Here is a 13,918-nt window from a genome sequence, read left to right as displayed (position 1 = left end):
TGTACATAGCCTTGATCTTCCTCAGGACAATGCTGGGCAGGGCTAAGCGACAGGTCAAGAGCCAGACGGCTTGGAGGAGAGTAGGTCAGAAGTTCCGTTCTCAGGAGTTTGCAGGCAGTGTGGCCTTGTCCCGGCTTTGGCAATATCCACTGTAAAGCTCTGAACCCCAGCAGCTGGCTTTGCGGCAAACTTTTGTGAACTGTCTTCCTTGTACCATGCACCATGGAGGGAGGAAGAGGAAAAGTCAGAGCTGGAGACATCTGCCAGGGGATGTGCCACGCTGTCCCCCAAATGGCTCTTTGCAAAGCTGGGAACATTCTTTTATCTAAAGTCTCTGCACATTTGCCCAAATCTTTGAGCTGTGTCATTAGCCCTTTGTGTAGGTGAAGAAAGTGGACCATGAGCTGCCAGCCTAGTTCACCCACACAACGCCAAGGACAAAGCTACAGCCGACATGGCGATGTGTCGCTCAGATGTTGCTTCAAGAAAGGACTTGCTGCACAGCTCAAGGAGTGTGGTTCAGTGGACAGTGCCTGGCCCCTTCAGGGTCAGCCTCAGCTTTCCAGTTGGACTCACACTCTTCTCTGAGGGGCTCCTAGCCACCACTTGGGCAGGGTGGTGGACAAGGGCCCCACCATTCCCACTCAACCTGGGCCCGGAGCTTCCCACCAGGCTGTAAAGCCCTTGTCAGGTCTGCATCACAATCTATGGCCCCCCACTTCCCAATGCAAGTTCCCTCCTCTTTCCCAGTGGTCACCCCACAATAAACATTTTACACGCCTCGCTCCATCCCAGCGTCTGCTCCCAGAAAACCCTACCTGTGATTCTCTGCTTCCTCATCTGTCAAAGGAGGATAACTAAATATGCAGTTGTTTCAAGGATTCATAACAAAGTGGTGTATGTTAAATACCTTGTCTCAGCTTAAATGCCTCCCCCTGGGTTGATGGACTGATTTCCCATTTGCCCCTTCAAATCTACTTTCCACCCTTATCCACCCCGCTCTGAGCCCCTGGAGGCTGACCCTTAAGGACAGCAGCAACAGGCAGAGGTCAGAAGGCGAGACAAGCTTGAGGCCAGATTATTTCTTCCTCTGGCTCCTTCCCTGCCAAGTTGTTGCTGGCTGGTGGCATCCTTAACCAAAGGCCACAGCTTCTGAGACAGCCCCTGCTCATAACTGCTCCCTTCATTTTGGCCCTGAGGCTGAAGACTGGTCCTGGCTCCCCATTGTTCCTACTCCAGGGCACAGCTGCACCATCCCTTCCCAGTCCCCTTAACCATGCCCAAACCTTGGTAAAGAAGCCCTTTATTAAATGCTCTTCCATTCCCCTACTTGAGTTCCCCATTTGTACTGTGTCCTCCTGACACCCTGATTGGTTCAATCAGTGAGGATACTTTCAACTGCTGCAAGGACTAGAAGTGGCTGCAAGTGTTCCAGCTATCATGCCCAGGCCCAGCAAAGTTCAGAGGAGGCAAAGGAGACCATCTCTTCCTGCATCCTCTTTGTAAGAACAAGGAAAACTTTGCCAAACACTGCCCACACCTATTCTCCACCCCTTTACTGTTGTTGGTAAGAATGGGTCATGTGCTGCCTTAGCCCAGAAAACAGAGCCAGAGACAAAGTATGTGTTGGAGTATTTTACTGGGAAGTGATTCCAGGAATCAGGGTTGAGGAGAGAGGAGCAAAGCAGAGAAGCAGAGAGCATCATGTAAGGATTTTGAGTTGGCGGCCGCTACATGTGAGCAGTTACACTATCCCACGGGACCACTGAGAGGCCATATGAAATGTGTCTCAGGACCATAAGTCCTGGGTGAAAAAGGGAAAGGCGTCCTTCCATGGCTTCCACCCCTATTGGTCAAAGGTTCACTCTAAGGGGTGTTAACTCTCCTTGCATTTCCAGGTTGCTCATGCATGGGTATTTTGTGGGTTCCCATAGTCTAAGTTGTGGCAGCAACAGAGAGGATCCAGGAAGAGGGTGAAAGACATATGGTGCAGGCCTGAGACACAGCACCGTCAGGTCATACCTGCACCTGTACCCACACCTGAACTTGGTTGGGGACTGTGCAGAGTGGGTCATTGCAACAATGGATGGAATATAAACTAGGTGTGGCCAGGAGGGTTTGAAGATGTGCGCACAGGCATCCAGTAGACATGCCCATCCTAAAACAGTCACTGGCAAAGGGAATGAGGTTGCTGTGATTGGTTTAAATTAATCACTTGTAGCGGAATGGATGCTGAGGATTCCACCTATATGCCTCCTCAGAGAGGACATCCTTAACTCTCCTCTCTAAAGACCCCCAGTCACTAAAGACCCCAATCACTCCCATTACCCCATTAATTCCCTTGGTGACACCTACTACAACAAGTAATCAGCCTACATGGCTGCTACTGTGGATTGACTGGCTCAGTGTTCACCCCTCCCCACCCCCACCTAGCAGGCAAAGGCCAGTGGGCTAAAACCTACCCTTCCCTGATTTTCTTCACTGTACCCACAGAGCCTAGCACAGTGCCTGGTACATAGCAAGGGCTCAAGAATTATTTGTTGGATGGCTAGATGGATGAATGGATGTGGGAAGACTAGCCTAGGCGGAAGAGGGGGAAATAGTGGGCCGTAGGCTCATTTTCCCAAACTGTAAACTTTGTAATGCCCCAGGGCCAAGTCCTCACAACTCCTCTCCACTCATCTCACTTCCTTGGTGAGCTCATCCAGTGTCATCAGTTTAATTTCATATCTCCAGGCATGGCCTCTCCTTTGAACTTCTGACTCACGTCCAACTACTACCCAACATTTCCGCTCTGTAACATATCCAAAACAGAACTCTTCATTTCTCCTCCAAATCTTCTCCTCCCACAGACTTCCCTATCTCAGGAAATGACAACTCCATTCTTCCAGTTGCTTGAGCTGAAAACCTGGGAGTCATCCCCGACGCCTCTATCTCTCACACATTTCTCATTCAATTCTTCAGCCAATCCTTTGGGCTCTACATAGTGTCTAGAAACCCACCATTTCTCCCCACCTCTTCAATCTAAGATACCATCATTTTTCAGTTGGATTATTTCAATAATCTTCTATATAAGATGCTTCTGGTAACCCATGTCACATTTCCCTCAGCCACCTCTGACTTCAGCTCCAGCTGCAGAAGACAGTTGTGTGTGAGCTCAGCTGATCTTGTGCCAATAGTGTCTTGCCTCAAGTGTATACCTCGTGTCCATTTGCTTTCTGCCCTGGACTTCAATGCTGTGAGAGCCCTCACAAGATTCATCTTGTGCTGACAGCCTCTTGCCGCAAGTGTGAGCTGCAAATCTCTTTGCTTTCTGCCCCCTTGAAGCGCAGAGCTGTAGGAGCCTGCTCTACGTATGTACCCAGAAGTGCAGAGTTAAAACCCTGGGGGCAACTCTCAACCAGTGGAGGACAGGGCAACTGGATAAATGTTCCTGCTTCCCATCCTTCAGGTGAATGATTCTGAGAAACAGACTGTGCACTTTTCAAGGATGGTAAACTCAAGCTCCTGTTGTCCACAGCAGCGACGTTGATAATGAACCCTACGTTGGCTTGTTCTCCTTTCCCATCTCATTGTCCCCACTCCCTCATGTCCGCTCCTGGGCTCATCTCTCAGAAAAGCCATGTGCACGTAAGTCCTTGTCTCAGGCTCTACTGTCAAGGAAACCCAAGCTATACTACCTTTCAATTTGTTTCTCTTGCTACCCAGCAGAAGATTGATCCTTTTAAAATACTTCTGAGGCTGGCCCAGTGGCATAGTGATTAAATTTGAGTGTTCTGCTTCGGTGGCCTGGGGTTTGCAGGTTTGGATCCTGGGCGCAGACATAGCACTGCTTGTCAAACCATGCTGTGGCGGCGTCCCACCAAAGTAGAGGAAGATTGGAATGATTTTAGCTCTGTGACAATCTTCCTCAACAAAAAGGAGGAAGATTGGCAACAGATGTTAGCTCAGGGCTAATCTTCCTCACACACACCCACGCATACAAATAAAATAAAACACATCTGATCATGTCCCTCCTCAGCTGAAAACCCTCTGGTGACTCCCACTTCCCCTAAAGAAAAAGCTAAAATCCTGACAAGGCCTGACAGAATCTGCCCCTCCTGCTGTTTCCTCTCTGTCATCATCTCTTGCTAGTCTCCTCTTTGCTCTACTATAGCCACTACCAGGGTTCTTTGCTCCACTATAGTTCTCCAAAGAACCCAGCACACTCCTGCCTCAGGGCCTTTGCATTGGCTATTCCTACTGCCTGACATCCTCTTTCTCCAGATATTTCCAAGCATGTTTCTTCACTTCCTTCAGGACTCTTCTGAAAACACTTCCCAGAGGACTTCCTATGTTAAATAGCAACCTCCACCTCCTCTGGTGTTCCCTGGCCCCTCACACTGCTATAAGTTTTTTGTAGACCTGATCACATGTATCATAAATTGCTTTTTTGGGGGATATATTTTCTGTCTCTGTGCCCCCCATTTAAATGTAATCTCCAGGAGTACAGGGGCTCAGGGACTTTATTATTATTTTTTTTTTACTACAGAACCTAGAACAGTGCTTGACAAGTAGTAAGTGCTCAATAAATATTTGTTGGATCAAGCAAATAAATAAATAAGAAGTGTGTAGGGATTAGACTGTGTAGAACTTGAACCCCTGCTTCTGAGTCTGGCAGTGAGTGTGGTGTCAGCTCTTGGCTGTGTAGGGGAGGAAGATAAATCCTCTACCCTCTCTAGGTTCTTCTAGCTGGTCTATGAATTGAATTGACATGAGACAGAATAACAGGAGAAAATCAAACAAACGTGTACAACATGTAGACGTGGGAGAGACTCAGGAAAACTGAGTAACTCAACAAAATGGCCAAGCTGCCAGTTTAAATATTATCTTCAGCTAAAGACAAAGGAGGATGTTGGGGGTGGGGAGAGTCAGGTATGGGAGATTCCCAGAAAAGCCCAGTAAACAAGAATAAGGTTATTATGCAGATTTAAGACCTTGCCTTCCACATTGATAAGAGTTTCCAGAAATAAGGTCATCTCCCCTTCTTCCTGGTACAGAGAGGGAGACACCTTTACAGATGGAGATTTCCCTTACAAATGTACATGTCTCTTACAAAGGGCAACTTCTACTTCTACTTGGTTTTCAGAGCTTTTCCCACGTGTCCAGTTTTTAAAAGTAACCAGCCCCAAATAAGCCTTATGCCAAAGAGACACATTTTGGGGTGGCCAATTCTGATCCCCCACAGTCCTGCCTTTGAAACCTTAAGAAGTTTCACAGTCCTTTGAAACTTTAAGAATTTTCAAAGTTGAGAAGCTGAGTTGATAGATTGTTCCAGCTCACTGAACACATCTCTTAGTCCTGATAATAGGTCAGTCCAGTTAAGTTCATTTTAGAAGGCAGTGATACAGGTGGGCTCCCAAAGTTACCCCTATCTTGTGGAAGCAAGCAGTTAGGTAGTTAACAAGAAGTATTTCTACAGAAATAAAAAGAAAAACAAGGATAATGGTTGGAGCAAATTATAAACCAGTTTTTGAGCTCAGGAGACAGCCAGTCAAGAAGATTTTTAGTTGTCAGAATTGAAGCATCTTTTGCAGCTTGAAATGTCTCTGATGATTCATTGGGTGTTCAGGTATCCTTTTGAGGGGCTTACATAGCAACAGGTGTGCTATCGTGGTGATCTTCACAAAGTTTATATCAAGTTAGCATATCTGAGTTACAGTAGTTTGCAGGGCTTCAGAAACAAGGGTATTTTCAGTTCTCAATGATTTCAAATAAAAATGTTGGAAAAATTTGAAAACATACATTTTACTTTCCTTGAATACAAACATATTTTCATTAATTTTTAGTAGCTTTAATCACATATTAGAATTTTTTTTTTAAAGGTTGGCACCTGAGCTAACATCTGTTGCCAATCTTTTTTCTTCTTCTTCTCAAGTACATAGTTGTATATTCTAGTTGTAGGTCCTTCTGGTTGTGCTAGAATTTTTAACCCTTAGAAACCTTAATTTAACCTTTAGAGATCTTAATTTTTAGTGAAAACTAAGTAAGCAATTATGAATTGTCTGTAGCTTGGAAAATTTATAAACACTTTTCATAATTTCTATAAACATGTCACTTCATAGTACAATGTTTTAATAAAACACAAGACATGTTCACCAATAGACCTAAAACACCTTTTAGTTTTTCTGTAATAGGAAGCCAAAAGTAGATAAACTTATATTTAGTAATTAACATCTAATATCTTACCTTATTTAGAAATAAGGTAGGTATTCAATGAATTTTTCATCATTTAATTGAGCAAAACTTCAAAGTTTCAAGCTACCAAAGAGATTTGGAAGTTATTAAATACACATCATAAAATATAATTATTGCTAAAAATTTAAACTCTTATCTCATTTACACCTAAATTATTTGTTTCCAACAATTATGTTTAGATTACCCACGAAAACTTCATGAGACATAATTAGCTATCATTCATAGCTATTTTGCTGACAAATTTGTAACAGGGATAGCATGAGCTTATTTTACTAGTAAACCCAGCCTGCATGTCTGCGTTGTAGCCAATGCTGATAACTCTCAGGACATGCCTATTTTAATCAAACCAACAAATTTAAACAAGCTTTTATTTACCAAAGGTTATTTCATATCATGTTAGCTTGAAAGACATTTGGATTGGATTCTATTACATTTAGAAATAATTTATGTTAAGTGCTTAATTTAGGCCAATTAAACAGAGCTCTTAATTTTGGTCATACCATCTGGATGTAAAATATTACATATATATGACATACATATGGACACACATAAACACACAAGCAGACACAGACAGAGACCTTATTGCTTCTGTTAAATTTTTGTTATGAATCAAGTATAATATAAAACTCACTAGTTTCCGAGAAACATTTGCATTTCAAAGAATGACTCTTAGCTCCTAGAGAAGATGGGAGCAGAAAATCTCCATCATAAAGACACAGAGAAAGCAGTCAAGTTTTCTTCAAGATGGAGTTTCTGGGGCATATTTGTCTTATCCGTTTCTAATTTCTTTATATCAGGGAAATCTTTAACTTAAGAGATTAATCAAAAAATTTTTATGTTCTAGGGGCCAGCCCCGTGGCCGAGTGGTTAAGGTCTCATGCTCCACTTCAGTGGCCCAGGATTTCGCCAATTTGGATCTTGGGGGAGGACATGGTACTGCTCATCAAGCTGTGCTGAGGCGGCATCCCACATGCCACAACTAGAAGGACCCACAATGAAGAATATACAACTATGTACCGGGGGGCTTTGAGGAGAAAATAAATATCTTTATTTTTTTCCTTTATCTCCCCAAAGCCCCCCGGTACATAGTTGTATATCCTAGTTGTGGGTCTTTCTAGTTGTGGCTAAAAAAATTTTTTTATGTTCTAAAACTTCAGGACAGTGTATCACACCTTAAGAAGTGTGCACAAAGCATTTAACAAAGGCCCTCTTTCTAAGTGTACAGTTAAACCTTAGACCCATTTATGGGGGGAGTCCTTTTATTATCCTTTTTTATTAGCACCTGATATCAGCCTCTAGTTTTTATCTCATACTGTGTGGGCTCAGGTAACCCCACTGACTTCCCTTTAGTAAGTTTAATTAACACTGTCTGAGGGAGGATTTATATGCTGCCTTACAATCAGGCAGGGGAAACGTTCCTTTCCCCAGTGAGACACAATGTCTATCCCCACAATATGATCTATAATACAATAAGGCAAAAAGAGATGCAATCATGTCACATAAAAGCTCATAAATACATTAATTTTTCTACAAAATTTCATCTCAATTCCATCATAGCTTTCATTAGGACTTTATAAATAGGTCCTGGTCTTATAATTTTGGACAGGGGAAGTATTCCCAGACAGACATTTAAAAACATACTCAGACAATGTTGATATAACCTCTCTATCTAAAATTAGCTCAAACATTCCAACCTTTATAATCTTATCAACACTTATACATTTACATTTTCTCAATTCACTTGAAGCCCAAGTCAGGGTCTTAAGCCTGGCTATTAGGGTTTTTTTGGGGTTTTTTTCTTTTTGTATTTCCTTTTTCAATTTGGCCTTTTCCTAGGTACCAACAAAACAATTACGATGAGAGCTCTCATAAATTTTTTTCCCCAATGTTAAAGTTTTCCCAATTTAAATGATCCATCATCTGGCCACAGTGATGAGTAGGATCTTAAAGTAACTCATATCAATAAGTTTAACCATGGATGCAAGAGGCGTCCCCAAAAGAGATCCAGAAAGTTCACTCCCAAAAATAGTCTAAGAAAAGCAAAGACCTTCATTGCACATGCAGGGTGAAAAAGCAATGAAGGTTGAGATGACAAAGGTCTCCAATGAAAGCATTTGGGACCCCTTATGACAAATTGCCCTGAGAGCTAACACAGTCAGACAAAGAGAATGTGTCCCAGAACCCCAGTCTACTTGACTGGCTGCTGAGATGCATGCCACTTCGTACATCCTCTGGATGGCAGAGACCAGAAAGATCACAAAGCCAAGCTCCCAAGACATAGAACAAGATGAAAGAAAAAACCTCATCTTATATGCACATTAAGAGTTTTAGCTAAGCCTTGGGTCTCTTGGAGCCAGAATAATACCTAGGAGGGAGGTGCTGCGGGTTTGGGGATTGTGTGTGCTTTACAGAGTACCTAGTCATTGCATGGAAATTCTTGAAGTTGGTGGGGGGAGCTGCATCATCCACCCCATCCTGTGACCAACTCATTCTTTCACTGGAGACACCTTGAGGTGGTGAGCACCCTAATGGCTCTTAACTGCTCAACCTGCACCCACCAAATTTGTGGCCTTTTTGGCTTCCAAGATGCCCTTAGCAACAGCTTTCAACTCATGCCCATATTCCCAGACAACAGGATTATAGAGATGCCTGTGTCTTACGACAAATGACAAAAAAGGCAGAGACAAGAAAAAATAGTGACTATCTTAGGGAGGAAACGGATCAATTAACCAATGAGTACTCAACCAAATCCTAGAGTCACTGAGTCCAAGAAGCTGGCTTCACCAATATTTTCTCCTGCTAATCTAAATTTTGAAAAGGAAACAAAACTCACTACTCTTGCTTCCAATGGACCCTGCAGGCAGAGATCTGCGAGACTGACGTGGTAAGAACTCTTAGCTACTGCCAGCTCTTGTCAGGGGTCCAGGATCTCTCAGCTGCAGGAGTCTAGGAGCAAGCAGCATGCAGCCAGTGAAGTTTTATCCTACCCTCATTGCCAAACTATTGGGGAGGAAGATCCTCTACCCATTCTAGGTCCTTCTGGCTGGTCTATGAATTAAATTGACATGAGACAGAATAACAGGAGAAAATCAAACAAAGCTTTATAACATGTAACATGGGAGAGACCCAGGAAAACTGAGTAACTCAACAAAATGGCTGAGCTGCAGCTGAAATATTATCTTCAGCTAAAGACAAAGTAAGATGTTGGGGGTGGGGAGAGTCAGGTATGGGAGAGTCCCAGAAAAGCCCAGTAAACAAGAGTAGGGTTGTTATGCAGACCCGAGTCCTTGTCTTCCACATTGATAAGAGTTTCCGGAGATAAGGTCATCCCCCTTCTTCCTGGTACAGAGAGGGAGACACCTTTACAGATGGAGATTTCCCTTACAAATGTACATGTCTCTCACAAAGGGTAACTTCTACTTCTACTTGGTTTTCAGAGCTTTTCCCACGTGTGCAGTTTTTAAAAGTAACCAGCCCGAAATAATCCTTATGCCAAAGAGACATATTTGGGGGTGGGCAATTCTGATCCCCCACAGTTGTGAAGGGCACTGGAGGCTGGCAGCAGCATACCTCTGCTGAGAATTCACCCGATGCTTTGCCCTCTGAGGCTGCTTCCTGGTTGACCATCTTTGGGGGCCTATGCTCTGATATTTGTCTCAAGGAGTCCCAGGTAACACCTCAAAGACTTCAGAGCATTTAGAAAAATAAAACCTCTATAAGCCTGCTCTATGCTGATCCCATGGAAAAGGGAGTTTGTCCCCTTCTGGTCCCTGAGATCCTGGCCATCACCAGCACGAAGTGACCTGAGTCACCTCTGAGTGCTGGTCAGGCACAGCTCAGCAGCCAAGAACTCCTCTGATGCACACTGGCAGTCTAGCCAGCGAGATGGTTGGAATCCATGGGGGCACCGGGAAGGGGCTGAGGGTCGCCTAGAGGGCAGGCGTGCTGTGGTCCAAGGCTTCCATTCCCAAGCTCTGTGAACAGTCACCCCGGCCCCTGCCACATGGCCCAGCCACCAGTACCTGGGGCTAGGGGCCAGGCCAGGCTGGTTCTCTCCTCCAAAGGGAGGCAGCCCATCCACCTTTGCAGAGACCTGGAGCCTGCCATGAAGCCAGCAGCTCTCCCTGTGAGCACAGGAGACACAGCCCCCAGTGGCAGGGGGAGGAAGCCCCTCTCTGATGAGTGCCTGAGCCGGCCCTCCAGGCTTCCTCAGGGCCCCGGGCTCCGCAGGCAGTCAAAAGTGGGAGCTGCGTCCGGGACTGAAGAGGTTAACGTGCATCTGCCTCCGAATGTTAATGTGTCTAGGTGATGTCAGTGGGAGCCGGGGAAGAAGGGAGTAGGGAGCGCAGTGGGGCTTGGAGGCAGCAGAGGCTGCCCGGCTGCCGAGGAAGACCCCCTTTCGGACTGCGGGGCTCGGGCTCTGGGACAAGGCGGGCGGGCGCTGGAGGCTGCCGCAGCCTGCGTGGGTGGCCCTGGGAACGGGCGACCGGCGCCGGCAGGATGGACCTGGAAGCCTCGCTGCTGCCTACCAGCCCCAATGCCAGCAACACCTCGGACGGCCCGGAGAACCTCACCTCGGCCGGTGAGTGGTGTTGGAAGGGAGTCCTCCCTCCTCTGCGATGGGGGTGGGAAATGGGAAGGCTTCACCTCTGAGCCAAACTGCTTGGGAAACTTTATTGCAGTTCTTAGGGACGAGATCTGCAGTCTGCTTTGCCTGGAGGGGAAGGGGAGAAGGGGGCGGGGCAGGCAGGGGCAGAAGGGACGGGAGCAGAGGAGAAGGCAAAGGCACGTTCAGAATTGGCAAGAGATGGTGGCCAGCTGCCCGGGAGACAGGGGAAAGCTTGTGGATGAGTTTTAAAAATGCTTTGCAGAAAAAATGCCAGGCTGGAAAAGCAAGCAAGAGAAGCTGGAGGATAGAGTGTGGGGAGACAGCTGGAGGCTTGCTCACTCACGGATCCCCTTGGCTTTTTACTCCAACTCGCGCAATGGGGTCTGAAACATCCTCACTGCCCCTTGGGAAAGGCCGCCGGAAGGGGTAACTCAGAGAGCCCTGAGGGGATTAACTTTCCTGGTGAATGAAGCTTCCTGACATTTCCAGAGCTAAGATGCCCTGGAATTCTATCTTTGAAGGAGAAGGGAAGGAAGGAAAAAGAAGAAAGGTTTGTGAGAAGGAAATTCTCAGGCGGCTGGGCTGCAACACACAGCTTCAGTCTGCTCACTCCTGGGGAAAGCCCAGGCTCAGAGATACTGACCAAGGAACCCAGGATGGGGGGCTGTGGGGCCCATGGGCAAAAGCCTCCACAAGGCAGGCGCCCCCAGAGATGCCCAGGAATCAGTGCACAGCTTCCAACGAGCGATTTCTAAAATGAAATGATCAGGGCTGCAAATAGGAAAAGAGAAACCACATAGATGCGCACGCGCGCACACACGCACAGACACTTTCATGTCCTTCTGGCTATTTTGGTGAGGTCTCCCGGTAAAGCCCAGGGGCTCACACAATAATTCTCTGCAGACAGCAGAGAATGTGGTTCTTGACTCTGTGCCTTCTGAGAAAATGCAAGAGGCAAAGGACTGAGTTCTTCAACTAACAGGTGATGCAGGGGAATTCGGTCCGATTAACCAGGGACTGGTGGAGGAGGGCAAGGGGACAGGATTAGCAGCAGTGTGGGGAGGGAGAATGGCAGAAGAGGGTTCCAGATGAATGGTGGGCCCTGAGCTGAAATGAGGGAGGGTGAAGAGGTGAGCAAGGGCATGACTGGAGGCTGAGCCTGCCAGTAGGATGTCAGCCCTTAGAGAGCGGAGTCCATGTCAGACAGTTGACACTTGCTCCTCTGTCCCCAGGGCCACCTGCTCGCACAGGGAGTATCTCCTACATCAACATCATCATGCCTTCCGTCTTCGGCACCATCTGCCTCCTGGGTATTGTTGGGAACTCCACGGTCATCTTCGCGGTGGTGAAGAAGTCCAAGCTGCGCTGGTGCAGCAACGTCCCTGACATCTTCATCATCAACCTCTCGGTGGTCGATCTCCTCTTTCTCCTGGGCATGCCCTTCATGATCCACCAGCTCATGGGCAATGGCGTCTGGCACTTTGGAGAGACCATGTGCACCCTCATCACGGCCATGGATGCCAACAGTCAGTTCACCAGCACCTACATCCTGACTGCCATGGCCATTGACCGCTACCTGGCCACCGTCCACCCCATCTCCTCCACCAAGTTCCGGAAGCCCTCTGTGGCCACCCTGGTGATCTGCCTCCTGTGGGCACTCTCCTTCATCAGCATCACGCCCGTGTGGCTCTATGCCAGGCTTATCCCCTTCCCAGGGGGCACAGTGGGCTGTGGTATCCGCCTGCCCAACCCGGACACTGACCTCTACTGGTTCACCCTGTACCAGTTTTTCCTGGCTTTTGCCCTGCCCTTCGTGGTCATCACGGCCGCATATGTGAGGATCCTGCAGCGCATGACATCCTCGGTGGCCCCTGCCTCTCAACGCAGCATCCGGCTGCGGACAAAGAGGGTGACCCGCACGGCCATTGCCATCTGCCTGGTCTTCTTTGTGTGCTGGGCGCCCTACTATGTGCTACAGCTGACCCAGTTGTCCATCAGTCGCCCGACTCTCACCTTCGTCTACCTGTACAACGCGGCCATCAGCTTGGGCTATGCCAACAGCTGCCTCAACCCCTTTGTGTACATCGTGCTCTGTGAGACCTTCCGCAAGCGCCTTGTCCTGTCGGTGAAGCCCGCAGCCCAGGGGCAGCTTCGAGCCGTCAGCAACGCCCAGACAGCTGATGAGGAGAGGACAGAAAGCAAGGGCACCTGACACTCCCCCTGCCAGCCTGGGTACCTCCAGCTCAGGACACCACAGCAGACTGTGGGGAGAGATGCTGAGAAAAACCCAAGACTCCTCTGGGAGAATGCAGGGAGGCTGGGTGATGAGGGGTTTATGCAACTAGAAACATTCCACAGGGCCCACCAATTGCTGGGGGAGGCTCAGAGCCAGGTGTGGAGGCTTCACACATCAAAAATCCCCTGGGGAGAGCAGGATGAGACCTTTGGGTTGAAAGAAACTGTGCAAGAAGAAAATTTTGGTTTAAATGTTCAGTGGAGCCCTACATCTGCTAGCTCCCAAATGTCTTTTTTCTTTTGGTGAGGAAGATTGGCCCTGAGCTAACATCTGTGCCAATCTTCCTGTATTTTTTGTATGTGGGACGCCTCCACAGCTTGGCTGATGAGTGGAGCAGGTCCACACCTGGATCTGAACCTGAGAACCCGGGCCGCTGAAGCAGAGCGTGGAACTTTAACCACTTGGCCATGGGGCTGGGCCTCCAAATGTCTTTTTCCCAAGAGAAGAGATGGAAGGCTTCTGGCTGAGTTTATTTGAAATCAGGCTGGGCCAGGGTGTGGGTGGGGGGGGCCATACGACACAGGGCCCTGGGGAGACGGGAAAGGTGGTATGGCCTCAGCTCTTTCCCGTGTCCCATTGGTTTGAGGGAGGGCAGCCTTTCACCCAAGCTAGAGGATCATGAAAAATGAAGAATGCCATCTTTCCGTGTTCCAGCATCCTGTGTTGATTTCCCTTTATCTCCAGGGGATGCATGTTCATTTTGGGGGGTGGGGGTGGGGCTGAGGCCACAGGAGTAAAAGCCCCCTTTGCTAGATCTGCTTACTGAGAACGACAAG

General features: G+C 47.4%; 1 protein-coding gene across 1 annotated transcript; it reads left to right on the top strand.

The window, feature by feature from the left end:
- The first annotated feature begins 10,603 nt into the window (after window positions 1-10,603).
- On the top strand, window positions 10,604-13,410 carry MCHR1 (melanin concentrating hormone receptor 1). Its single transcript, XM_046646686.1, has 2 exons — window positions 10,604-10,819; window positions 12,079-13,410. Exons 1-2 carry the CDS (start codon window positions 10,738-10,740, stop codon window positions 13,056-13,058), a joined length of 1,062 nt encoding a protein of 353 aa, XP_046502642.1. The 5' UTR covers window positions 10,604-10,737; the 3' UTR covers window positions 13,059-13,410.
- Window positions 13,411-13,918: the final 508 nt, after the last annotated feature.

The sequence above is a fragment of the Equus quagga genome, chromosome 19, assembly GCF_021613505.1.
Source record: "Equus quagga isolate Etosha38 chromosome 19, UCLA_HA_Equagga_1.0, whole genome shotgun sequence".
Lineage (NCBI taxonomy): Eukaryota > Metazoa > Chordata > Mammalia > Perissodactyla > Equidae > Equus > Equus quagga.
This window is presented reverse-complemented; position numbering and strand designations above follow the sequence as displayed.

Bases quoted from the DNA above. Each gene is read 5' to 3' on its own strand.
- MCHR1 (XM_046646686.1), top strand. From the start codon at position 10,738: ATGGACCTGGAAGCCTCGCTGCTGCCTACCAGCCCCAATGCCAGCAAC. The intron at 10,820-12,078 runs GTGAGTGGTGTT...CTCTGTCCCCAG, and splicing joins GGAGAACCTCACCTCGGCCG to GGCCACCTGCTCGCACAGGG.